A 25904-nucleotide genomic window follows, 5' to 3' on the forward strand; every position below is an offset into this window, starting at 1 on the left:
ATTCATCTTACAAAATCTACAAATACAAAATATAACATGTACATTCACAGCATCTGCATTGACACTCAATATTGAGCTCAGGTCCATCCAGTTTCCACCGACCATCTCGTGTTATTTCAAGCGGCACACACCTGTCTACATTAGATCCTACAGTTGACAGCACATGTCAGAGCACGAACCACATCATGAAGTCCAAGGAATGATCTGTAGACCTCTGAGACAGGTTTATGCTGAGGCACAGATCTGGGGAAGGGCAAAAAACATTTCTGCAGCATTAAAGGTTCATGTCTGTTTTTTTATCTCAATCATTCCACCCCAGAAGAAGAACAACTCAAAGAAATGATTACAAGATGATGAGTGTATGAGCATTCATGATCAAAATATAACAAAGGTTACTGCTAGTAACAAAGTAGCTAAAGCTACCATTTAAAACTGGTTCTTTGCAAAGTTGTCTGTTAAGTATAGAAACAATACTGAGAGTTTAGTGCTTTTCATTTTTTACAAGGGCTGGACTGAAAATGAAATGAACAATTCTTCAGACAGCCTGGAGAATTATTGTTCAGGGCTGTGTGTAAAAAGTTATAGAAATTAAAGAGACGTTGAGAGAAAGTGGAGAGTGCAGGAAAAAAGGAAAACTCGACAGGCGTGGAGGAATTAAGGCAAAGTGAAAGGAGAACGAAGAGAGAAGCGAAAGCATGGGTCGTGTTCCCTCAGCAGCACTCTGACACTGTTCTAACAGTTCTAGAAAGAGCCCAAATATGTTGTTCTGTAGATTGTAGCTATAATTTTGTCAGACTTTTACTTTTATTGGCACTTATGCAGAGATTTTAAGAATAATAAAGTTCGTAATATGACTTCTCTAGATCTCTTATTGCTTAATTTCCAGCTAAAACACTGTTTTTCTTCTTGTTGACTTGGCCTTTTTCCCTCTAATGAACCACAGCCCTGAATCCTGAAAATCAGAACTCTGTCTGTTTATGGTTTCCCATTTCTACCAATCAAAGTTACAGTTATGTGCAAAAAAAGTATATTAGTAATATTAGTACTGCTTGAACTTAAACACAGTTTGATTCCACAGTATTTTAAAGAAAAGACTTCATTTATCAGCTGATTTTTAGTCTAATCCTAATAAAGTGCTAACGTGAATCATACAGTACGTTTATAATAAGGAGATTTAAAGCTGCCTCCTACATCAATGGATGTTGTACTTTTTCAAACACACTGTAAAAAAAACTGTAATATAAAAGTATTTTACAGTTTTGTACTGTTCTTCTAGAATATCATTAAATTTACATAAATAGACTGATTTTACATTTATAATGTAAAATCACTGTAAATGTAATAAAACATAATTTTCTTGTTTTTTAAATATATCTGTCTGTACATGAGCATATTTAGATTGTTAAAATAATTCACAAATGTATCATAATTTCACAAATATTTGTCCGTTATTTGAAAGATTGAACTGTTAAATTCAATCCATTATTATTTAAACCTACTGTTAACTGTATATTTCTGTACCTTTAAGTATTGTTATTCATATTGCCGCATTCATTGACCTTGTTTATAGGTAATTTCATTGTTTAATCACATTAAAATGTTCCTAATTTAATGTTTAACAGCACTTGAAAAAGGCAGAATCCCATGTAAAATTAGGGCAACAAACTGTATTGTCATTACTGAAAATAACCGTGTTTTCATGGGAAAGTTATTTTCTGGTATTATTTTGGCGCCCCAGCTGCTGGAATATTACTGTTTTTTAGGATTTTTTTTACAGTGCAGGGATGGCTGTTAGTGACAGAGCGGGTCATCTAGGTCGGTGGTTTGATCCCTTAGTCCACAGGCCAAAGCCTACTGGGCCCCACGTTTTCTGTGATGTTTCCACCAGAGTGTATGCAAATGTTAAAAAGGTGTTCAGGCCCAGATGGATGTTGTGTTCGGGTGACTGAGACTTGTAGCAGAAAGAATACTCGGCCGAGTACAAAGATGCTTTATATAGATGAACCATTCTATCTGTCCTCAATACAATATTGTATAATGAAAATTTGCGTGTATAATAAATTAGCACTATTAAGAGCTATAAATTAGAATTTCTTTTTTTACTTTTCTGCTCCCTTTTTTTGACTTCATCATCATCATCATCCACGTCATCACTCTGTTCCCACTCCCACCACCCTCTCTTGCTTTCCCGTCCTCTCGTCCACTCACGTCTTTGGTATCAACAGCTGCACCCTCTTTTGGATCCTCTCATCAGTCCTGCTCATTTCTTTCTCTTTATTTTTGCACCAGTGCACTGACCCCATCCACCCTCTCCTCCCTCTCTGTGTCTCTCACCCTCATTTTCTCCTGCCAAGTCAGCTCTCAGTACCCCCCCCTACCCTTTAACTCTTGCTCTCTGACCAGGTCATTAATAGGGGAGACTGTGCTCCTCTAAGCCACCGAGGTTGCCTTTGCAAGTTATTTCACTCGTTTGTCGACGTCCTTCTGTGTCCTCACATTTAGAGTTGATGTTACAGTTGAGGTCGAAAGTCTGTATAGACGCATCACAGGCACGAGGATAAATCCAAACATGCATAGGTGTGCTGGTAATCATAGCTTTAAATGGAGCTTTTCAAGAAACTCCTACCAGGTAAAGAGTTTCGAAAGCTCAGTTTCTGCGTTTATATGCAGACGAGGAAAACTGAGATCGTGTGTTTCGGTGTCAAAGGTGTGCAGCTTCAGCTCTGATGTTGCTTTATGGTTAGGGTGATATTGTCCCCTGTTGCTTTGGCACGAATGTAACATTCTGCGCCCTCTCAGTTCAAATGTAAAATTTGCTTCACTGTGGACGTGATGGTGTTCCAGTTCATGACACGCTTCAACATGGATGGTTCCTGGTTCATTCCTAAGCATTTTCTTCTAACATGAGGGTGACAGTACAGGTCTTCTTCCAGACCTCGGCAAAGTGGTGACACAGCCAGATAACTTGTCCTTACAGACAGTTGTTTGAACTGATGATCCAGGAATCTGCAGTTGTTTAGAAATGACCTTCCCAGCTTGTGTAAATCTATAATTCTCTTTCCTCAATCTTCACTGAGTTCCTTGGACTTCTGGGTATTGGTCGATCCAGTGAGTGTTTCCAAACAAATCCCTTTCATGCTGGGAAAGAGAAATCACCGATTGCTGTTAATTACGATCAGTAATGAGAAGTTCGTAGGCCTTTGCCCTGATAAACTAAAAGATATTTTACATCCTTTAGCACCATTTATTCAAACATTTAAATAAGTGTGTGTATATACAGAGTTCAGACTGTGCTTAAGAATAAAGACAGTCATAGCTCATTAGAATTCTATAAACACTGTTTTAACAGCAAAACCTTTTGCTCCAGCCTCTGGTCCCAGTCTGCGTTTTCTCGGCTGTACTGTCCCGTTTTGTTTCGGGTACTGTGTGAGGAAGCAGACGTCTCCAGGACTGGAAACACTAAAAAAGCAAGTTTAGAGCCCGTGAAGTTTCTCCTTTCATACCAGCTGCTGGGTATGCAGTGAATGCAACCAGCTGGCACTTGCTGAGAACTTTGCAGTCTAGCCTTTCATCCAAATGTGGCCACTTCTTCATTTAAAAAAACAACAATAGTGGACGAAACTGTAACAAGAAGACTCCAAAAAGAATCCCAGTCCATAGTGATAACACATTTGTCCTTCTTTTGTATACACACTACTGCTGTCTTTAATTCCAAATAAATTTATACAGAAATGAGTATTATTTGTAAATGACAAAAGGTGCTGTGCTGAATATGGTCACTTCAGATATGTGCAAAATAAAAAGTGATTGACAGGAACAAATCGTCATTTAAGTAAAAATAAAAAAAGATTTTATCCAGCAGTTATAAGAAAAATACTCAAGTGCGTTTACATATAGATGGTTTGAAAGTGTCTGTCTAGAGCCCATGCAAACTCCACACAGAGAGACCGCGGCCTGATGGTGGAATTGAACTCAGGACCTTCTTGCTGGGAGGCAACAGTGCTAACCACCGTGTCACTGTGCTGGTGTGATTATACATAAACACCAAAGCCAAACACAAACCTCACGTTTTCTACTGTTCACTGGTTTCAACACATTTGAATTATTATGCCCTTAAGTTTGGAAATACTCATCTTCACTATCACTATTACAACAGAAGGGTGATAAGGATAACACATACACGTGGTTAAAGAGCTCATACAAATCTACTATTCTTAAAATCTATAATATTAACATGCACAGATTTCACACTGCACAAATTATGTACAGCACAATAAATAATCCTGAAAAAATCCTGGAACTACACTTGCATGCAGTAGAAACACACCAAAAACAGTTTATCAGTGCGTGCGCAGCCTTACCTATCACAATAGAGCTGCAGTGCAGTTGAGGCAGAGCAACGTGCCAAAAGAAACAAAAGGAAAAATGAAATAAATCAGCATGTGATTTCATCAATTAATCAGCTGATCTTGTTCAGTTCAGAGTGGACCTTTGGTGTTTAGCTCATTTCCTGTCTATATTAAAATGCCATTAAGCTTTTTTTCCCATTCTTGTTCGTGACAATATGTCCAAATTAAAGCCGCTGTTCCTCTGGCTTCTGTAACTGTAACCTCTCATTTAGAATTTCCTAAGCTGGTCTTTCTGACAAAGCAAATGTTTCTGTGGGTTTTTGTTTGGTTTTGTGGGTGCTCAGGTTTAACTGCTGAGGCAGAAGCTGCCTTCAGTGAGCAAAGAGGGACACTCTCCGTCTACATGCCCCACAAAAGCTAACCATGGTTAGGAAAAGAGGCCTACATCAGTTCTCTCTCCTTGCTGGGAGTCCAGAGGTGGAATGAGTTTTCACGCTTGAAGAAACACAAGTCTTAACTCTGGTGCCCTCTCTGCATTCTCTTTTTCTTTCTATCTGCCGCTGCGTCTGTCTTCCTGTCTGTGTTGTTCTCAGTCCACCTCAGCCAACTATTGTTGTGACTTCTGAAACTTTTAATTGACTTCCTGTGTCACCTCCTGTTCTTTCTGTAACCTCCTTTTTATCTTCGTGTTCAACTTTATATAGACAATGACAGAATGCACCACAAAGCTTAGCTTGTTTGATTTAAAGGCTTCAGTTGTTCCAGAATGCTGGAGCAGGAGTTCAGGCAGAACTAGAAAGAGAGATCATATTTCTCCCATGTTCGCTTGTCTTCACTGGCTTCTAGTGAAATCCAGGACTGAATTTGATCCTTCTCCTCACATACAACATCTGGAATAGTCTGGCCCCGTCATTCCTTACAGACATCACAGTACTATATCGTCCTAATAGACCACTTTGCTTTAAATTGCAGCTAGTTTTATAAGTTGAAAGAGAGGCAGAGCTTCCCAGTTTGGACTTGGGAGCCTTCGTCTACCTCTAAGACTGAGTTGAAAACGTTTCTGTTAGATAAAAGCTTCCTTCATTATGCTGCAATCAGCTGAGGCTGCTCTTCACTGCAGTTCTTCACTCACCTGTTTTCACTCTGTGTTTATACAACATTGTTGCATTTAATCATTATTCAGTGTTAAACGCTGTCTCTCTCTCGCGTGTGCCTTGTGTCTTTTCTCGTTCTCCTTACACCCAACCGGTCACAGGTCAGCTGACCTCCGGGTAGTACCTACCATAACCAGATAAATAGAGAAGATGCGTAGATGAATGAGTTACAGTGGCTATGATTTCCTCCAAATGAATGAGAAAGTCAAGTAAGGCTCTGAAAAATGATGTTTTACTCTGATGACTGTTTTGTCAAATTGTGTTGCTGTTGAAATTGAAATTAATTTTCTAAAGCAGCAGCCTGACTGAGAGACCTTCATTATTGCTCTTCCTCATATATTATTATTACAATTTCTTCCTCCTTCCGGGCATGAGGAGGTGGGGGGGGGGGCTGATGTAGTAACAACACTCACATTAGAAGAACCGACTGACTCTCCAGTCTGGTGTGGGGCTTTTTTTCTTGGATTCAAGGATTAATTTGGTGTATTTGAAGTAACATATCCTGTGTTTAGATATATTCATGCAGCTACAATATAGAGCAAAATACACATTTTTGCCTGCCATCAAAGGTTGAACACCCATGGACGCAGATAGATAATTATATAATTTTGGGCTAATCTTTATTCCACTGGGATATATAAAGTATTTCTGGTAATCCTCTTTTCTCCATATAAAGCTCGATTGTTAGAAAAATAATTTTTTCTTAAATGTTTGTTAAGCTGTCAGCAGGTTTTACAGTCTTTTGACTCACAGTGTGCATTTACTCATCCACATATCAACAACAGAGAGAAGTCTTTTTCACCAGAGGAGATGGGCGTTAGTGCTTAGTTATGTTTATGAGGTAAACTACAGTAACGATTTGTAATGATTCTTCTAATGGTATTGCAATATGTGTAAATGAAAACAAAACAAGTAACAGTTAGTTTAGACAACATGCATGAATGTGACATGAGAGTGTGTAGCCGTTGCCGTATGAAAGCGGACGTGTGTGTTAATGATTCAGTATAAATATTTCATTTTTAAATATCACAGTCCACATCAACACACTGTAGATATATTGTTGCTATGCAGTATGTTTGTGGGAGTATTTGGATAGCCTGGCAATCAGACTTGTATAACAAGTGGTCACATATAACTCACTGTGTCCCAGAAATGATTAACATATAAGGGCATCTGTACACTATGCAGAGAAGTGAAGCACATGCATTGTTATATTAGTTTAACTAGGTTATGCTGCAAACTGCTGGATGTTCTTGCCTGGCTCTAATCTTTTCTCAGTTGGCATTTGGGAGGACTGATAAATTGGCCCATTAGCATAATGGGTGAATTTTACACTTATAATTGCTCTTATAGAAATACAGTGTCTGACAGAATTCATATAAGTAGAATGGGAGGCAGAGCCTTCAGTTTTCTCTTCTGTGGAACCAGCTCCCAGTTTGGATTCAGGAGACAGACACTATCTCTACTGTTAGATTCGATTCCACAGCGTACCGTTCGTCTTTGTCCCCTCACCGATAACGTCGTGACAGATGGCCGCCCCTCCCTGAGCCTGGTTCTGCAGCAGGTTTCTTCCTTTTAAAGAGAGTTTTTCTTCCCACTGTGGCCAAAGTGAACCTCATAGGGGGTCATCTGATTGTTGAGCTTTTTTCTGTATTGTTGTATCATCTTTACCTTACAGTATAACATGCTTTGAGGTGACTGTTGTTGCTATGTCGCTATGTTTAAAAACAGTGAAATGAACTGAACACTCAGTTATATGGTAGAATTGATATGTTCTTATGTAGTGCTCTTCTAGTCTATGATGTGTTGAGAAAATGAACCCTTCCACGCATCTATTGCTTTCCACTCCACTGATCTCTTTGGTCTCTCTACTGATGTCCTCAGTCTGTCTACGCTGAATTCATGAACTTTTAAGAGTACTCCCACACTCTGAGAAGGCAGCTAGTTTATAAAAGAGTGCTTGAAAGCTTGTTGGGCCAGCTCATTGCTAAAATAACTTATCCACAGCTGATCCACAACCCTGCCCATGGAAAATTGTTTTATGACACTCCACTGCCCCTCTGGCTAAGCACAGGTGATCCTGTCTGATTTTCATGTATAATGAACCAAAACGTTATGAAACAGAACTAGTTGGAAGACAAAGTGGACAAGTCCCTGTACCTTGTTAGATGTAAATGGGTTTGAATAGAATAGTAGTGTTTGTATGTGGTAACGGTTGTAGTTAAAACAATGGCAGTGATAAGAATGTAGAGAGTGTTAATAGTAAACATAATGTAGTACTGTAGTACTGTAGTACTGTAGCACTGTAGCACTGTAGTACTGTAGCACTGTAGTACTGTAGCAGTGTAGCACTGTAGCACTGTAGTACTGTAGCACTGTAGCACTGTAGTACTGTAGCACTGTAGCACTGTAGTACTGTAGTACTGTAGCACTGTAGTACTGTAGCACTGTAGCAGTGTAGTACTGTAGTACTGTAGCACTGTAGTACTGTAGCACTGTAGTACTGTAGTACTGTAGCACTGTAGTACTGTAGCACTGTAGTACTGTAGTACTGTAGCACTGTAGCACTGTAGCACTGTAGTACTGTAGCACTGTAGCACTGTAGTACTGTAGTACTGTAGCACTGTAGTACTGTAGCACTGTAGCAGTGTAGTACTGTAGTACTGTAGCACTGTAGCACTGTAGTACTGTAGCACTGTAGCACTGTAGTACTGTAGCACTGTAGCACTGTAGCACTGTAGTACTGTAGCACTGTAGTACTGTAGCAGTGTAGCACTGTAGCACTGTAGTACTGTAGTACTGTAGCACTGTAGTACTGTAGTACTGTAGCACTGTAGCACTGTAGTACTGTAGCACTGTAGTACTGTAGTACTGTAGCACTGTAGCACTGTAGTGCTGTAGTACTGTAGCACTGTAGTACTGTAGCACTGTAGTACTGTAGCAGTGTAGTACTGTAGCACTGTAGCACTGTAGCACTGTAGCACTGTAGTGCTGTAGTACTGTAGCACTGTAGCACTGTAGCACTGTAGTACTGTAGCACTGTAGCACTGTAGCACTGTAGCACTGTAGTGCTGTAGTACTGTAGCACTGTAGTACTGTAGCACTGTAGTACTGTAGCAGTGTAGTACTGTAGCAGTGTAGCACTGTAGCAGTGTAGCACTGTAGCACTGTAGCACTGTAGCACAAAACATAATCTGAGAAAATGTTCATCACTTTGATTTTTCCATCCATTCCTTAATTTATTCTATTTCTTTATTTCCAGTTCTTGAGGATTACTTTCTTAGTAACAGTTAAAGCTATTAGGAGTTGTTTCTTACCTTTGTCATTGATATTTCATGAATATTTGCATTCATTTATAGATGTACAGATGCCTCCCAGCAGCCAGAGAGATGGTGGTTAGGGTGGAGACGACTATAATAACTTGTTTCCAGTTTATTTTGGATGGATTTGCAGTGTCTCTTGTGCTTTCAGTGCAATTTGAGGAAATATCTGAAAGAACTAGTCCCAACTTAAACATTGGAATATTACTGAAGTAATGTTGGACTGTTGCTCTTATGGAAAGTACTGTTACATATCCTTGTCCTGAAGTCAGTATTGAGATGATACGTAAGATGGGTAATTCCTGTCGATACCCAAAAGTTGAAATGTGTTGGTTCCTGTGGCGGGGCGTGGTCTGCAATGCTGCTGCAGGGGAGGCGGATGCACCTACATGGCATCTGCAGCCATGCCTCGCCAGCTTAATGTCTGTGCTGGGTCCTGAATAATGTTGTTGTTGGTGTATATGAGTGGCTGCGAACTGCAAAGCTGCAGTCATGACAGTGTAAACCAGGGGTGTCCAACTCCAGGCCTCGAGAGCTACTGTCCTGCAGCTTTTAGATGCGCTCCAACACAGCTGAATCAAACGGTAGCTCTCGAGGACTGGAGTTGGACACCCCGGCTGTAAACAGCAACCAGAGAGTAAGAATAAAGATGCTGAAAAGCATGAATGTGTGGACGGGTCTGCCGTGTGTTCGTGACAGTTTCTTTTCAGGTGAAAATCAGTATTATTCCAAATTTTTGTGGTACTGTGACTAAGAATTTCCAGTCTTCCTTGTTTTATTACAATGTGAGGACTTTGGACTCCAGTTTGGTCCCTGCGTAATATCGTCTTCCTATTATGGATCAGGTTGATCGTAAGTCATTCCAGATACGCTGAATGACTTATTGTAATCATTAAGATGAAACCTTCATCACCCTCTTTAGAGATCTGACCTCCTTCCTTCCTGTTTGGATGTCTCACAGGCATTGGTCCTTTACTGTTCTCCATCACTAACTGCTCGCTGAGGCAACGTTGTGCTCCGCTGAGGTAATTCCATTATAGCAGCTCTGCTTGCAATTACCAGCCTAATTCAAAGTTACCATTCATTAGCAAATTATCAGAAAAAGTTGCCGAAAATCAATTTGGACAACTTTATTATGCACACTACAAATTTCTGTCCTTTGCTTTTTAAAAGCAGCACTCCACTGAAACTGCTCCTTTAAAGCTCTATAATGATCTTTTAATGGCATCTGATGCAGGAAATTGATGCTCTGTGCTCATGTTGCTTGACCTCAGTGCCTTTGATACTGTTGACCAGAATAAGGTTATGGCTGGGATCTCTGGCTGAGCACTCAACTGGTTTCCCTCCAGTTCATCTAGGAGGACATCCTTGTTAGGGTGAGCAGACACTGCTGTGGGGTTCCTCAGGGTCCATCTTGGGTCGATTGTTATTCTGTTTTTAGGTGTTAGGTGCATTTCTTATTATTTTTATGTATGACATTTAGTTCTACTTGTCTTTTAAGCCTCGCCAGCTGCACAGGCTGTCTGCCCTGGCTGACTCTGTATGTGGGATTAGTGACCAGCTCTCCAACAATTGTTTTAAACTCTGAGACTGAAGCCACGATTATTGCTCCTCCTGATATGCACACAAGTCAACTGATTGCTTCTTTTTGCTGACTAGTGTTCGCAATCGCAGCGTAATGTTTGATTCCTTATTGAACTTTCACATATAAACTCAATCTCACATTTCATTTCAGGAACATTACCAAATTGCGATCTGTAGTCTCCTCCTCTGAAATGGACAAAATTGTTCTTGTGTTTGTATCATTGTGTTTAGATTATTGTAATGTCCTTTTTATTGGCTTAAAGAAATCACCTCTGTTATTCCTCCAAGCAGCACAAACTGCTGCACCCAGACACAGCTCACATTACCGCTGTGTTACTCTTGTTTTTACTTTGGCTCACCATTGATTTTAGAACTCGTTTTAAGATTTCACACTTGCATACAGAGCATTAAATGGACAGGCTGCAGACTATTTGTCTCAACTTCTTGTTAAACACACTGCTGCTCGCTGTATCCACTCACAAACTCAAAACCTATTAGCTGTTCAGACAAGAGTCCAGACTCGAGGGGACCGAGCGTTTCAGTCTGTAGTCTCTAGCTCTGGGACAGTTTACCACTCCAGCTCCGCGTAACTCTGTGGACTCTTTAAAAAACAAAAAATTAACAACTTTTCTGTTTTAATCAGGCCTTGTTATTCTTTTGTTATGTATGTGTTTGTTTTTTGTTTGGTTCTTTGTTGATATCGTGTCTGAATTGTTGTTCAGCACTTTATGAATGTTGTATCTGTAAAAGACACGATGTAAATAAACTTTACTTACTTCCTAATAGACTAGAGGAGTGAACAACTTTTTCACAAACTCATCTTCTCTACATCTCACATGAAAGTTCATGAAAGTTGGGAGGAAACTCGCCTGTTATGATGTTAACCCTTTAAAGCCGGTTGGAGCGGGCACGCTCTGTTTTGCGTAACTATTTTTAAATCCCGGTAGCTCTGCAACCACGTAAGCTAGCGCAATAATTTTTTTTGCATATGAAACCGGAGGAGTTGTACTTACATCTTATGCCATCAGCTTGTCCTCGGTCACAGTTTCCTTCCACAACTGCATAAAAAGCGCTTGCAGCAACAAAAACATAATATTCCAGAAACACGCTTTGCCGATCCGATCAGCTGTTCATAACACTTCCTACGTTGGAATAGACGTCAGTGCGAACTTTTGCATGTCCGCCTTTACCTGTCCGAAACCGGAAGTGACGTCATTTTGCGGAAATGTAGTTTTTTTTACCATCAGGGCCTCATGAGCCTATTCTGGTGTTTTTAAAAGTTTTCTTTGACTTTATGACTTTCTGTGTCGTTTCTGGGATGCTTAGGACTCATATTGCACTGCTGGAAATAGTTTATTTTGATGCATATGCTGCTTTTTTGCAAATTTGCAGTATAATATTTATTTTCGTTTTTCCTGCAGTGTATAAAAATTGGTGTATTTCAAAAATAAAACTATGAAGACACTCAAAATAAATTTCCTGTGGTAGGAAACTATTTTGTGCAACTTTTTTGTATTTACAGTTTTGAGGGATAAGCCTCTTAAATTTCTCTAACTAGAAATATATGTTAAAAAAACAAAAACGATTTTCAATTTTTTTGTAGTTTATTGCACTTTTTTGCAATTTATGTAATTACTATGCACTTAATGCATACATATTATTAAAATCTGGGCTATAATGGTTGTATTGATGTATAGCAACTTGAAATGCTCCCAAAAATGGCTCTACAGCATGTAAAAATATAATATAAGCTCTGGCGGACTTGGTTCTATGGTAGGTCTTAAAGGGTTAAATTACTGAAGCCTGTTTACTGGGTAATGCTACACACAGTACAGGCCATAACTGATCAAAGCAGTGAAAGCAGAGCCAGGGTCAGCTTGACATGCACACTGGTCTGAAATCATCTTATCATAAAGGATGAAAGGTTTCTGCACATGCGCAAACCACCACAAAAAAGCCGCGAGCCTCTAGCTCAGAGAGATGCATGTAAAATGGAGACAGCTACAGTTTCCTATGAGCACAGCAGCAAAAACAGCAAACATTCACACAAAAACAGGACATTGTGGTGGTTTAATGTGAAGTCATTGTGATGGAGTGGTGCACAGTGCTGTATTTAGTATGTACTCGATTAGAAGTGCTGAGAAATCAGCTCGTGGAGTGGGAGTAGGAAGTGCAGATATCGTATCCTTGGTTAGGCTGTCTGGACTGTGTGAACTGTGTTCCAGTCATAGTGTCTTGCACACAGTGTTTAGCAGATCATTGGAATATGCTACTTGTAAACATACTGTTTTCACTTTTTCACTGAAATTATCATAAGAGCAGGGTATGGATTACCTTTCATAACATACTAATAATAATACATTTTATTACTTGGCACCTTTCAAAACGTGCAAGATCACATTACAACACAAAACAACAAGAACAGTGTTAAATGATGGGAACAGAAATGTAAAACAAAAAGGTGAAAGTTAAATAAAACCAAAGGTAAACAAACAGGATTTACAACTGCACGGCACTAACGCGTTAACGAGCTAACCGCACTAACGTGTTGTAGCCCTCGCACGGGGAGATGCGCGTAAAGTCGCTTACGGAGATTTGCTGCGTTAATGCGGTTATGGCATTAACGTCATTTTAACGAGATTAACGCTGACAGCACTAGCAACTATAGAACAATATAGACAACATGCTGCTGGCCGTTGATTACATTTCATTACATCTGCTAACATTTTGCACACAATAAGCAAAAACTTGTGTCGTGGAATAGCATTTTCATCTTCTTTACTTGTACGTGTGCACTGGGCGGTTAAACCTGTTTTTGTTAACCTGTACCCTCTCCAACAGAAACGCTGGGCTATTACATAATTAGACGACAATGTCAGAGAATAATACTAAAACACGTTGTTATTGCTGATGCTACTTTATTTTGTTATTGCCTACTAATGAGTTCTTTAGGGGTGCTACAGTGAAAGTGCGTGAGCGTCTCATCACAGGGTCTAAACTGGCCAGTGGTGCCATCAGCTGGGAAAGACCAGATTTTCCCTCACGCTCCAAAATGTTATTTTCAGCTGTGACAATATTTAACTAAAAAGTGGGAGTACTGACTGAGATGTGCAGTATTCTGATTGGATGTTGCTGACTTGGTGGTGAAACACAGGCCTGCTTGGTGATTTATGTCGAGTCTTTTAGACGCACTGATTAATATTGAGTTTAATGCGTTTTGAGTAATGATGCTGGTTTTTCATCTTTGTGTTACATGTTACACGAAAGTGATTTTTGTTATTATGAATATGATGTATTAGACATGAATTTGGAGTTGTGCAAAGAAATGATTGGCAAAAGCAAATCCCAGAATCTGCCATTAAACACATTAAACAGTCTATTGATCGTGTCACACAAAAACCGAGACAGTTTTTGTGTGCAGAAGAACTGGTAACTAGCCCTGCCCATCACACACACAGTAATATTTGCACGTTGTCTTTAAATATATGGGTTTGTAGGAGGTGCAGTAATTACAAATAATAGTCTTGAGGTCTAAATAGTCATAATGAAACTCAGATTTTTCGTATGTGGTTTTCAGCATTCAGCCTGTAAAGTCTGCATAACTGGAACAGTTATTAAGATGGCAAACAGAACACGAAGCAGCGAGAGGAAGAACTACTCCTGCACATATCCCTCGCTTCTCTCTTTGCTTTCTGTTTTCCTCGCTGAGTGCAGCAGAGAAAGAATAACAGCAGGGCTGGGAAATGGAGATCTGATGCTCTTTATGCAAATCAAATTCCAAGACTGCCATTCATTTCCTTCACAGTACCCTGAGGACGGAAAGGGGAGTTGAAAAGCAAAGGGACAAAAACAGTGAGGAAAAGTTGAACCCGGGTCAGCTTTGAGCAAATATTTTTACAGAATCGGAGCAGAGCTTTGTGAAGGCCAGTCACTGAGCTGTTTTCATTCTAGCCGAGTGTTTAGTTACACTTCTCACTGACGCTGCACTCACATCCAGTGATATTAAAAAAATCGACATTATAACTCTTCATCAACCTTAACCGCATCATCTGGGAAATTTGCCTTTATATCAATCATCCAGACGTTGTATAATAATAACATCACATTTTGAATTCTGACCTTCTTCAGCCATTTCATCTGTAGACGGACCGACTGTCTTTGGTTAAGAAGTGTTGGCTTTTTTGCCAGTTCTTGCTTTGTTTGCTTAAAAACGCTCTGTGGCTAACATTATTTTCTCTCGTTAAGGACGGATTTCTTCGGATGAGAGACTGTTTGGTGAGACTGTGACGTGAAATATGATCTAAATGTATCCGTTTGATTTACAGGGATTATAACGACAGCAGTACTCGGGGAAAGGACCCTTCCAGTCAGCTAAAAAGACAACAATGTTAGTGCCACTGATTTACACGTGTGTAAAGATGAGTTGTTCTCTCTTCTGTTGTTGACAGAGCAACCGTCCAATCATCACAACTCCAGCCTTCCTCCGGTACCACCCCCTCATCGCCAACAACCCTCAGTAACAGCTCTTAGCCAAGCCCTGAGCGCCACACATCACACTGGCCAATCCCTGAACTCCACAAGGCAGCTAACCCCTCCTACTGGAAGCCCGGCCCCTGTGGCCGGCCAATCACCAGCAGAGCTGCAGACCACGCCCCCCGAGAGCGTCCCGCTGCAAGACAGCTGGGTGCTTGGTAGCAATGTACCTCTGGAAACAAGGTAAACTGTCTTTTTCAGCCGTCTTACTTCACTTGTCTTTGTTCCACACTTGACCTGTAGCCTCTCAGCATTATCACAGTGACAGTGTAACCCAACTGTGTGACGCCTCATCAGGCTTTCCCAGTGTGCTGCGACGTCCTTAAACAGAATGTTTTATCTCTACATCCTGAACGAGTCCCCCGAATATCAAAAGGTAGCTAGAATAACAGAAAAACACTGTGGGAGGAAAAACAGCAAACTATACGTAGCTACAATAGACTGGCGCCCCATCCTGGGGTTACCCTGCCTCTCACCTTACAGCAGCTGGGACAGGCCCTACTCATAACCTCGAACTGAAGAAGGTGAAGAAAACGGATGGATGAAAGCAACAACACAGTCTGGATCCAAGTCCTTAAACTCTGCAGAATCCATTTTAGAAACAAACAAAATAAAAAAAAGAACAACAACAACAACATAATTATCATTATTATTTGTCTAAAGACTTAATTAAGCTAGGATAAGAAATACTTTATCCCATGTATGTGGTATCGTTGTGAGAGTGGAGCACAATCGTTCTGTTAGAGAAAGTGCTTCACTGCCTGTCTGTCAGTGCTGCAGAGGTTAGTCCAGGTTGTCTGTAATACACAACACTTTGTTCAGTGACCTCCTCTTCACCGCAGCTTCAAAAGTGTCCAGTTTGCAGCCAATCACAGAGCAGCCTTCCTAATCACTTTATTCAGTCTGTTAGTGTCACTTATCTCAGCTCTCGCTAGTACACCACAGTAAGGGTGAAGCATGCTCGCCATGAACACATGCTGGTCTTCTGAATGTAAAGCTTCCTGAAATCACTTAACTGTCAACTGTTCGCTCATGTTCTGCTTTTTTAGGCAGACTGAGAGTCTGTGCAGCACATCAGCTTCTTTGTTAAAGTCTGTTTAGTTTTCAGACACTTTGAAACACATTTGGCATTTCAAAGTGTTTAAGAACATCCCAAAGTCACTTTGTTTCCTCTCAGCAGTGACACAAGTTTGATTGGTTATTTTGACCCTTGAATCCTGGACCAGTCTGTACTTCTCCCTCTCGCTGTTTTTATTTAGAAAGTCTCTGTTTTCTTCAGTAGGGAGTAACATTTTTCTAGCAGCCATATAAAGGGCCATTGTTGCCTTGCCTTCCACATGCATACATACAAAATTTATGGGTGCAACTTTAGCTTTGACCCTGTACTCACAAAACAAATGTGTCTGCTCCCTCCATCGTTTCCTCTACCTTTGTCCAATTTGCATTTCTTAAAAATAGTGAAAAAGAAAGTGATGCACTGATGAGAAAGAGATGCTCCAAGTGTTTTAGCTTTGTGCCTGTATCTGGCTGTATGTTTATAGGCATGTGGTCTTCACATGTGTGTGCATGTGAAGACCGAGCATTCATCCACGTGTATGGACAAAGAATGAAACTGAAAGCAGTGACGTTCACATGTGCTTTGACTGTTTAGTGTTCCCGTTACTGCCTGGGTAAAAACTCAATACCACTCGTAGCAGAAGGAGGCTGATTAGCTTGGAGAAGGTAAGCAGGGCAATGATTGGGCTAGAGCAATGAAAGTAAAGCTATTTGGCAATTAGACTCTGATGACCCACTATAGCAGAACAGAATCCCAGCGGTGATGGGGAAAAAAGAATAAGAGCAATCTTACCATGCCAGGAAAATGACAGCGTCTCTATAGAGTATAAACCACACTAATGCAGCATTACCAAAGGCACAGAATATGGGCAGACACCTGCAATAAAGGCTGCCAAAGGTCAGGAGAGAGAAGAGAGCTCGCGATAAGGCTGAGAGTGGACAGAGTTCAGGAGAAAGCTCTTGAGCCTGGAATAAGGCTTGTGTGTTGATAGAGGACATGGGAGAGAAAGGAGAGCTGGATAATTTTGGAAGGCTGTCGGAGACCAGGAGAAATACAAGAGACAGTGTGTGAAAGCGCAGAGGCCGTTTGAGGCCCAGTTTGAGGCCCAGTCTGAGGCCCAGTTTGCGGCCCAGTTTGAGGCCCAGTTTGAGGCCCAGTTGACCTGCTCTACATCCTGAGCTACAGCCACCCACACCCTGCCTGGAGCCAGCCAGTTAGAGTTCTGCTCACAGGACTCAGGATGGGAAACATCAGAAAGGAAGCAGGTCGAACTGACTGCTGTGGTCCAGGCAAACATCTTGCATTATGTGGTTTGTATTGTAATTATTTAATGTAATTAATTTAATTTAGTCAATGTCATATCCCAAGAGAGAAACCTGGCTGGCACCCCAGAGGTAAAAGTCTACTTATTAAGCCCCTTAAAACCCCCCCTAAGCAAACCATCACAGTTGCTGTGTAGATCTGTGAATCAATGTGTTGTTCACTTATGGCATACAGTGTCATGGGCTGTGTGTGTCTGGCAGGAACGGAGGACCAAAATACAGCCTCCAGCAGGCAACAGGTAAACTCAAGAAAATGGCTTTATTGTTGAACACCTGGAAAACCGGCACTAACTAAACAGGGAATACGAAATAAACTAAACAGGCAGGCTGGGGGAACACACAGTGTGGAGTGAGAACGCGACACTGGATGGAACAATACAAAGGGCTTACATACACAAGGAAGGAACACAACTGCACTGTAAAAAAACTGTAATATAAAAGTATTTTACTGTGTATTTTACAGTTTTGTACTGTTCTTCTAGAATATCATTAAATTCACATAAATAGACTGATTTTACATTTCAAATGTAAATTAACGTAAAATCACTGTAAATGTAATAAAACATAATTTTCTTGTTTTTTAAATGTATCTGTCTGTACATGAGCATATTTAGATTGTTAAAATACATTCACAAATGTGTCATAATTTCACAAATATCTGTCCGTTATTTGAAAGATCGAACTGTTAAATTCAAATGTAATGCTATGGAAAAATGTAGAAAATGATTCTCATAAACTTTTTTTACATCAAATAATCATTATTATTATTGATATTCAGGGCGATCATGGCTCAAGAGTTGGCAGTTCACCTTGTAATCAGAAGGTTGCCGGTTTGAGCCCCGGCTCGGACACTCTCGGTCGTTGTGTCCTTGGGCAAGACGCTTTACCTACTGGTGATGGCCAGAGGGGAATTATAAAGCGCTTTGAGGGTCTCATAAAGCGCTATATGAATTCAATCCATTATTATTTAAACCAACTGTTAACTGTATATTTCTGTACATTTACGTATTATGGTTCATATTGCCACATTCATTGACCTTGTTTATAGGTCTGTGAAGGTTCTCAGTCATCCAGGTCATCGTAGTCAAAGGAGCTTGCAAAGAAAAGCGTCTGGACTTCTTTAAGTTACTTGAAGACGTTTCACCTCTCATCCGAGAAGCTTCTTCAGTTCTAAGGTCAAATGGTGGAGAGTCCCAGATATAAACCTAGTGGGAGTATCCCCCCACAGAGGGACAAAAGGACCCCCTGATGATCCTCTAATCGCCTGAGCCAAATTACCTTGTTTGTAGGTAATTTCATTGTTTAATCACATTAAAATGTTCCTAATTTAATGTTTAAAAGCACTTGAAAAAGGCAGAATCCCATGTAAAATTAGGGCAACAAACTGTATTGTCATTACTGAAAATAACCGTGTTTTCATGGGAAAGTTATTTTCTGGTATTTTCTGGTAATATTTTAGCGCCCCAGCTGCTGGAATATTACTGTTTTTTTAGGGGTTTTTTTTTTACGGTGTGGGACTAATTAACACAACACAGGGTGCAAAGCTGAACGTAACACATGAGACGAGCTACCTTCAAAGATCTCTCCAGGAGCACTCACAGTGCAACATGCCTCATTTACCCGCTCATAGAGGCCGTTTTCATTTCTTCTGTCTAGCTTTCACACACGTTCATACTCAAGTCGAAAGCACTGGAGAGCAACTTTGGTATTGTGCCCAAGGATATTTGGCATGCTGACTGGAGCAGCCAGGATCAAACCATCAAACCTTGTGATTGGTAGATGACCTGCTCTACCTCCTGAGCTACAGCTGCTCCATCACCCCATCTGTAGCCAGTCCTGTTAGTGATCTGGCCTGAGAAGAACAGCAGGGGGAACGGAGCATATTTTTGATAAATCCCACCCTTGATGGCAACTCATACAACTGGCATGAAGTTAGCCTCTTGTGTTGTTCACACGATCCTGACTGCAGGAGAAGAAGATGACGTATTCCACTTGCCGAATGTTGAGTTGAATAGGAGTTATACACTGTTAAAAAAAACATCTTAAAAAAACGGTAATATTCCAGCAGCTGGGGCGCCAAAATACTACCGTAAAATATCAGAAAATAACTTCCTCATAAAAATACGGTTATTTCCAGGAATGACAATACAGTTTGTTGTGCTAATTTTACATGGGATTCTGCCTTTTCCAAGTGCTTTTAGACATTAAATTAGGAACATTTTAATGTGATCAAACAATGAAATTACCTATAAACAAGGTCAATGAATGTGGCAATATGAATCATGATACGTAAATGTACAGAAATATACAGTTAACAGTTGGTTTAAATAATAATGGATTGCATGCCCTGGGACAGAGGCGAGGCTGCCGTATCGCACCCTCTGGCCATCACCAGTAGGTGAAGAGTCTTGACCACGGACACAATACCGAGGGCGTCCGAGCCGGGGCTCGAACCAGCAACCTTCTGATCACAAGGCGAACTGCCAACTCTTGAGCCACGATCGCCCTAAATAGCAATGATAATAATACTTATGTGATGTAACACAAGCTTATAGGAATCATGTTATATACTTTTCCATAGCATTACATTTGAATTCAACAGTTCAATCTTTCAAATAACGGACAAATATCCGTGCAGTCATGATACATTTGTGAATCTGTATCTAAATATGCATATGTACAGACAGATACATTTAATAATCATGAAAATTATGTTTTATTGCATTACAGTGATTTAACGTTAATTTACATTTGAAATGTGAAATCAGTCTATTTACGTAACTTTGACGATATTCTAGAAGAACAGAACAAAACTGTAAAATGCAGTAAAATACTTTTATATTAGGATGTTTTCCTACAGTGCTGCCATACCCGCGACCTTGTGGTTGTTAGTTCACATTCATTGGCCGATGCTTAACGTCATGTTATTATGTGTCCCAACATCCAATGGCATGTCACATTGTTTTCATGGCCACACCCTCACCCCAGGTGCAGAGGCCTATTTCTGTTCAGGAATGTTGTGAATACTTTGAGATTTATATTAATTGCAATTCCTACCTCTACATTTATTTTTTAAAATATATAATTAGCACAGCGTGGCCGTGCAATGTTTTATATGTTTTTTTAGTTTTTATTCCTATTAATTATATTTTCACTTGTTACCTCTGAATTATTGAATCAGACCTAGATGACGTGAACTTTTCAGCAAAATTATAATTCAAATACTCCTTTAATTATTGATTATTCTCATTAATTTTCGATCATTTTATATATTTTTCCATAGTATTACATTTGAATTTAACAGATCATTCTCTCACATGACAGACAAATATTTGTGAAATTATGATACATTTCTGAATGTATTTTTACAATCTGAATATGCATATGTACAAAAATATATATTTAAAAAACAAGTAAATTGTGTTTTACTATATTTACAGTGATGTTATGTTATTTTACCTTTGGCATGTAAAATCACAGTCTACTTATGTAAATGTAATGATATTCTAGAAAGACAAAACTGTAAAATATACAGTAAGATACGTTGACATTACTATTTTTTGGCACAGTGTAGTTATAGCAGAGTTCACCGGGAACGGGAGAATCGCATACAAAACTTCAAAATAAAAATAAATAAATAAAGCATGTAAAGCACAGACAGTGACTGCAGTGAACACTTCAGCTCTTTGTATGCTAGAACTTTACTCACTGCTTCATTGAGCAAAAAATAGCACGAGCAAGAGTGGCCCACAGATGGGCTGTAACACAACGAACTCCATCTAACAACAGAACTCACTGCACTCCCTACTGGGAATCCTTCGGGATCAGGTCTGTCCGGCCTTTCTGGGTATGTGCCATCCATTAGCAGCTGGTTCAATTGTGCTGCCAGGTGCACATGGAGTCCAGTTATCTTCTTTAGACAGTAGGCATGAATCATGTCCGGGCCTGGTGCTGTCTAGTGTGGAATTTCGACCAGGCACCCCAATAAAGGACGGTCTGCGATTGGCTGTCTGTTTGTAAAGGAGGTGGGGTGGTGACACGCCCAGCTAACCGCTGCTCAGCCCTACAGATGTTGATGTGCTCCCTCTGAATGCATGCTTGCCAGGATGGCCCTCTGCTCAGGCACTCCTCTCAGTCACAGCTCTACTCTAACTCTATGCACTTGGTAACTAGCTGAGTTTAGTGTCCTGGGAGTGTCCCAACAATCTATTTATTTTTAAGGCTAGAGTGACCTGTACGAACCCTTTGAGTGATCTTATAATAACACGCAGGTTTTTACCTTCACCGTTTCAAATGGGGAATGACCACAAGCTCTTAAATGCAGGATATCTTATCAGAAAATTACCAGGGGCAAAGCAAAAGCCAAATCAAATAATAATAATAATAACATAACCACTTAGTTACACTTATTACATTCATCCCTTACACTAATTAATGCTGAACTCTAGTGCTGATCTTGTTAGGAGGACATCCAGGTCTGACGATGCACTCCTGAGGTGACATCTTGCATCATGCATTGTGGCATCCAGTCACTGCTGCTGACAGTTAATCAATGTTCAGCCACAGCCTATCGTTCTCTCTCTCTGTGATCGCAGCACGATTTCAAACATTTTCTTCTTTTCTATGTTTTACTTTAACATCATTTATGAGTAACTGCATTACATATGCATTTAAATCATATATGGATACAATTTCCTTCATGTTTCATTCCTTAGTATCATATCAGTGTCTACACACACACACGCACGCACGCACACACACGCACGCACACATACACACGTGCGCACACACACACTCCTCGTGCCTATGGTACGACAACTTTTCTCCATGCCCCTGTTACACTGCGTAGAAGCACTTTGCCACACACGCACACACATGCACACACACACACGCGCGCGCACACACACACACACACACTCCTCGTGCCTATGGTACGACAACTTTTCTCCATGCCCCTGTTACACTGCGTAGAAGCACTTTGCCACACACACACACGCACACACACACACGCGCGCACACACACACGCGCGCACACACACACGCGCACGCGCACACACACTCCTCGTGCCTATGGTACGACAACTTTTCTCCATGCCCCTGTTACACTGCGTAGAAGCACTTTGCCACACACGCACACACACACACACGCGCGCGCACACACACGCGCACGCACACACACACACACTCCTCGTGCCTATGGTACGACAACTTTTCTCCATGCCCCTGTTACACTGCGTAGAAGCACTTTGCCACACACGCACACACACGCACACACACACACGCGCGCGCACACACACACACACACACTCCTCGTGCCTATGGTACGACAACTTTTCTCCATGCCCCTGTTACACTGCGTAGAAGCACTTTGCCACACACACACACGCACACACACACACGCGCGCACGCGCGCGCACACGCACGCGCGCGCACACACACACTCCTCGTGCCTATGGTACGACAACTTTTCTCCATGCCCCTGTTACACTGCGTAGAAGCACTTTGCCACGCGTGCACACACACACGCACACACACACACACACACACACACACGCACACACACGCACACACACACACACACACACACACACACACACACACACACACACACACACACAGCCTTCATCCTTACACAAATAGGCCACTCCATATGGAATCTTAATGACAGACCTGTTATTAGAGTCATTATTATCTTTTTTTGTTACGTTGGTCAAACTTTCACCTGATTATATGCTGACTAATATTAAGCATAATTAACTTTTTACAAAATCACATATAAATTATGATTTTTTGTTTAAAAACTAGAACATACTTAGTACCCTTTCTCTTATTTGTAATCATGCATAATGATGGGAGGGAGACACATTTCTTATCTTTCACATTGATGCCTCACACACAGACACTAATCTGCCATCGAAGCCGAATCATGTCTGCGCACACAAAATCCAGACATCAGGGTCATTTTCATTATTCAAACGAAATTTCTAATTACAGATGTTGGGGATGTTTAAGGGGAAATAAACAGACTTTCCAGTGGTATAAGATTCACTGTCAAGGAGAATTATTACAACAAAGAAATAAGCCACTAAACACAAATTTAAATACTTGTTTGTGTTTGTGGACTAAACAATAAAAAATGCATCATTAAACAAAAATAAGCTAAAATCAATTAAAGCACATAAAGTACAGTTAAAGGTTTTGTGACACATAAACCAGCTAATAAAACTTTACTGCAGGTCTCTGCATGATAATGACTGATAATCTGTAGTTGCCATGGCAAACTTCACAGACCAAATCTACCTGTGGTAGCAGGGTATTACCACATTACCACATGGGGGATTACTCTTGGTCCTTTAGCTCCGTCCCTGCCAAGAAGGCAGAAGCTGCAATACACAAAGACTGTGGTCATAATGGAATGAGCCAAATGTTCTAGTTCTTCCTCTTTCCTGTTAACATGTCTTTTCAAATAATTGATCTGCAAAGACGACTGAACTTAATCAAACAGACCAACATCTCACATTGTTAGCCTAGACTGTCAAATATGCAAACAGTATGCTATATCCTTTCCAACCAATGGAGTTACTAAAACATTTGCTCTGAGAATAGGTTTGGGTAGGTCCATTAATGCTAACATCGTGAAAGGTGAAACTATCCCCCATAACAGCTTCAGCCAATGTGATGATGAATGATAAACGCCATCCTAAGATTGGCGCTGCCTACAAATCTGTTTTCCCCTTTGATTCCTGCAGATTCGTATGTGTCAGTATTTACGGTAAGACCCAGTTAAAAGAAGCACGTCACTGCAAATAAACAGATATAAAAAGTCTTTCTCTCTCTTTCATCGTGATGACAGTCACTCTGAAGAAGAACTTACAATGAGGAATTCTGAAATTAGTGAGCTAAGGATGGACTTAACCTGTGCTATTTGATCTCAGAACCACGCTGCAGTAAACTGGATTGCCATGGTAACTAATGGCTGCTTTGAGTACCTGTGCCATACTGTGAGCATGACAGGTGCACATAAGCAACGGTGTTTTTAAAGCAGAAATTCCAGGATCAGAACTGCTCAAAGACTATAGCAGTGTGGTGTGTTTCTATGCTATATTTGTCATCTGGAGGCTTGACTTCTTAAAAAAATGAATAATCCAGATGAAAGATTGTAACAAGTACATAGTGATGAAAGACAGCAGTTCATTGCTTGCTCCAGTCTATAGGCATCAAATGAATACAGTTCCCCACTGTGCTGCACATTGCACAAACCCATTAAGTGGATGACTTTGAAATGGTGGCCTCAGCTGAGAAGAGAGAAAATACAGATATTTTGGAAAAACATATTCAAAAACAACTTTCAGTTTCTCTGAAGACAATAAATAAAACACAAAGAGAATTAAACATTTGTGCCTCCCAGATTTTTGTTAGGTCATGATGTCATTTCAGATTAGATTAACACTCCAAAATGAAATATCAACACATCATTTTGTGAAATTTTAAACAATGACACATTCTTTTTTATTTTCTTTATTTTTTATTTTTGTGGCCTTCATGACAAGGATGACCAACATACACATGTGTATGTGATCTTTGCTAGTCCTCTTTTTTCTGGTCTGTTATGTTGTCTATCAAAGAGGGCAAAATGTAACACAATAAATCCCACAGATAAAACATTCAAGTAACAACGATCAAAACACAGAATGAACCTGTGTGAGCTCAGAAACCGCACACTGCCACAATCAACACTGAACGTTGATAGTTGATATTAGTGGGGTAATGTGCTGAGCCAGAAACATGCAGGAACATCTCCATCAGTGTACAGCGTTCTTGTTCAGGCTCAACAGAGGCCAGACAGCACATGCTGCTCCCACCTAGATTGTAGAAGCATCCAAGAAGCAGGACAGCATAGAGACCTGAAGCCTGTGGAAGACATCGGTTCTGACAAACAGAGCAAACCCTCAGCAGCACAGGTCGTCCAACCAACTCGACATCCCCACCACCCCAAGACAGAGCAAGAGGTGCCCACCTTGCCCCAGAGAGCCAGGCAAAGGGACTGGGCATCACGGTCACAGGGATGACCTGAGGTTTGCAACATGTGGGCAAGCAGAGGAAAGGCCTTACACATCCATGCCCTGCAACAAATCACATCACCTAAGCCAGGAGGGGGAGGCATGGCATCCAGACAAGGGACTGTAGAGGGAGCAGTGCACCATAAATCCATTGTGGTAGGACACAATAATTCCCAATCGTGTCCAAAGAATAAAAAACTCAATTAACTCATGCTGGAGCTCCAAGAATGATCAGGTGCTGCCTGCAGGGAATGACTCTAAGCAGCAGTGTGATGCTGCATCACAGACTAGAAGACTTAATAATGAAAAACATTGACCTTGTGTCATCTCGTTGCGATAAAACCAGGAGCAATAAAGCCAACTGTATACTTAAATCAACTCAATAATAATAATAGTATGCTGTGCTTAAATGTTTTTTAAGGGACAGAATTTCTTTTATTTAAGGTTTGTTCAATAAGGAAATTCAACCAATCATTATTACTAAGCAATTGTTAACATGACATATTATTGTTACATATTATTTCA

At 40.5% G+C, this 25904-nt stretch overlaps 1 protein-coding gene across 7 annotated transcripts in view; it reads left to right on the forward strand.

Moving 5' to 3' along the window:
* tenm3 (teneurin transmembrane protein 3) overlaps window positions 1-25904 on the forward strand; it is a 360038-nt gene that overhangs the window by 210271 nt on the left and 123863 nt on the right. For all 7 annotated transcript variants that reach the window (XM_084932347.1, XM_084932346.1, XM_084932341.1 and 4 more), the window contains one exon: window positions 14856-15123. In XM_084932347.1, coding sequence (XP_084788473.1) covers window positions 14856-15123 — 268 coding nt within the window. The remainder of the gene's footprint in view (window positions 1-14855; window positions 15124-25904) is intronic.

This window comes from Perissodus microlepis, chromosome 6 (genome assembly GCF_051167445.1).
Source record: "Perissodus microlepis isolate ML-2025 ecotype Zambia chromosome 6, ASM5116744v1, whole genome shotgun sequence".
Classification (NCBI taxonomy): domain Eukaryota; kingdom Metazoa; phylum Chordata; class Actinopteri; order Cichliformes; family Cichlidae; genus Perissodus; species Perissodus microlepis.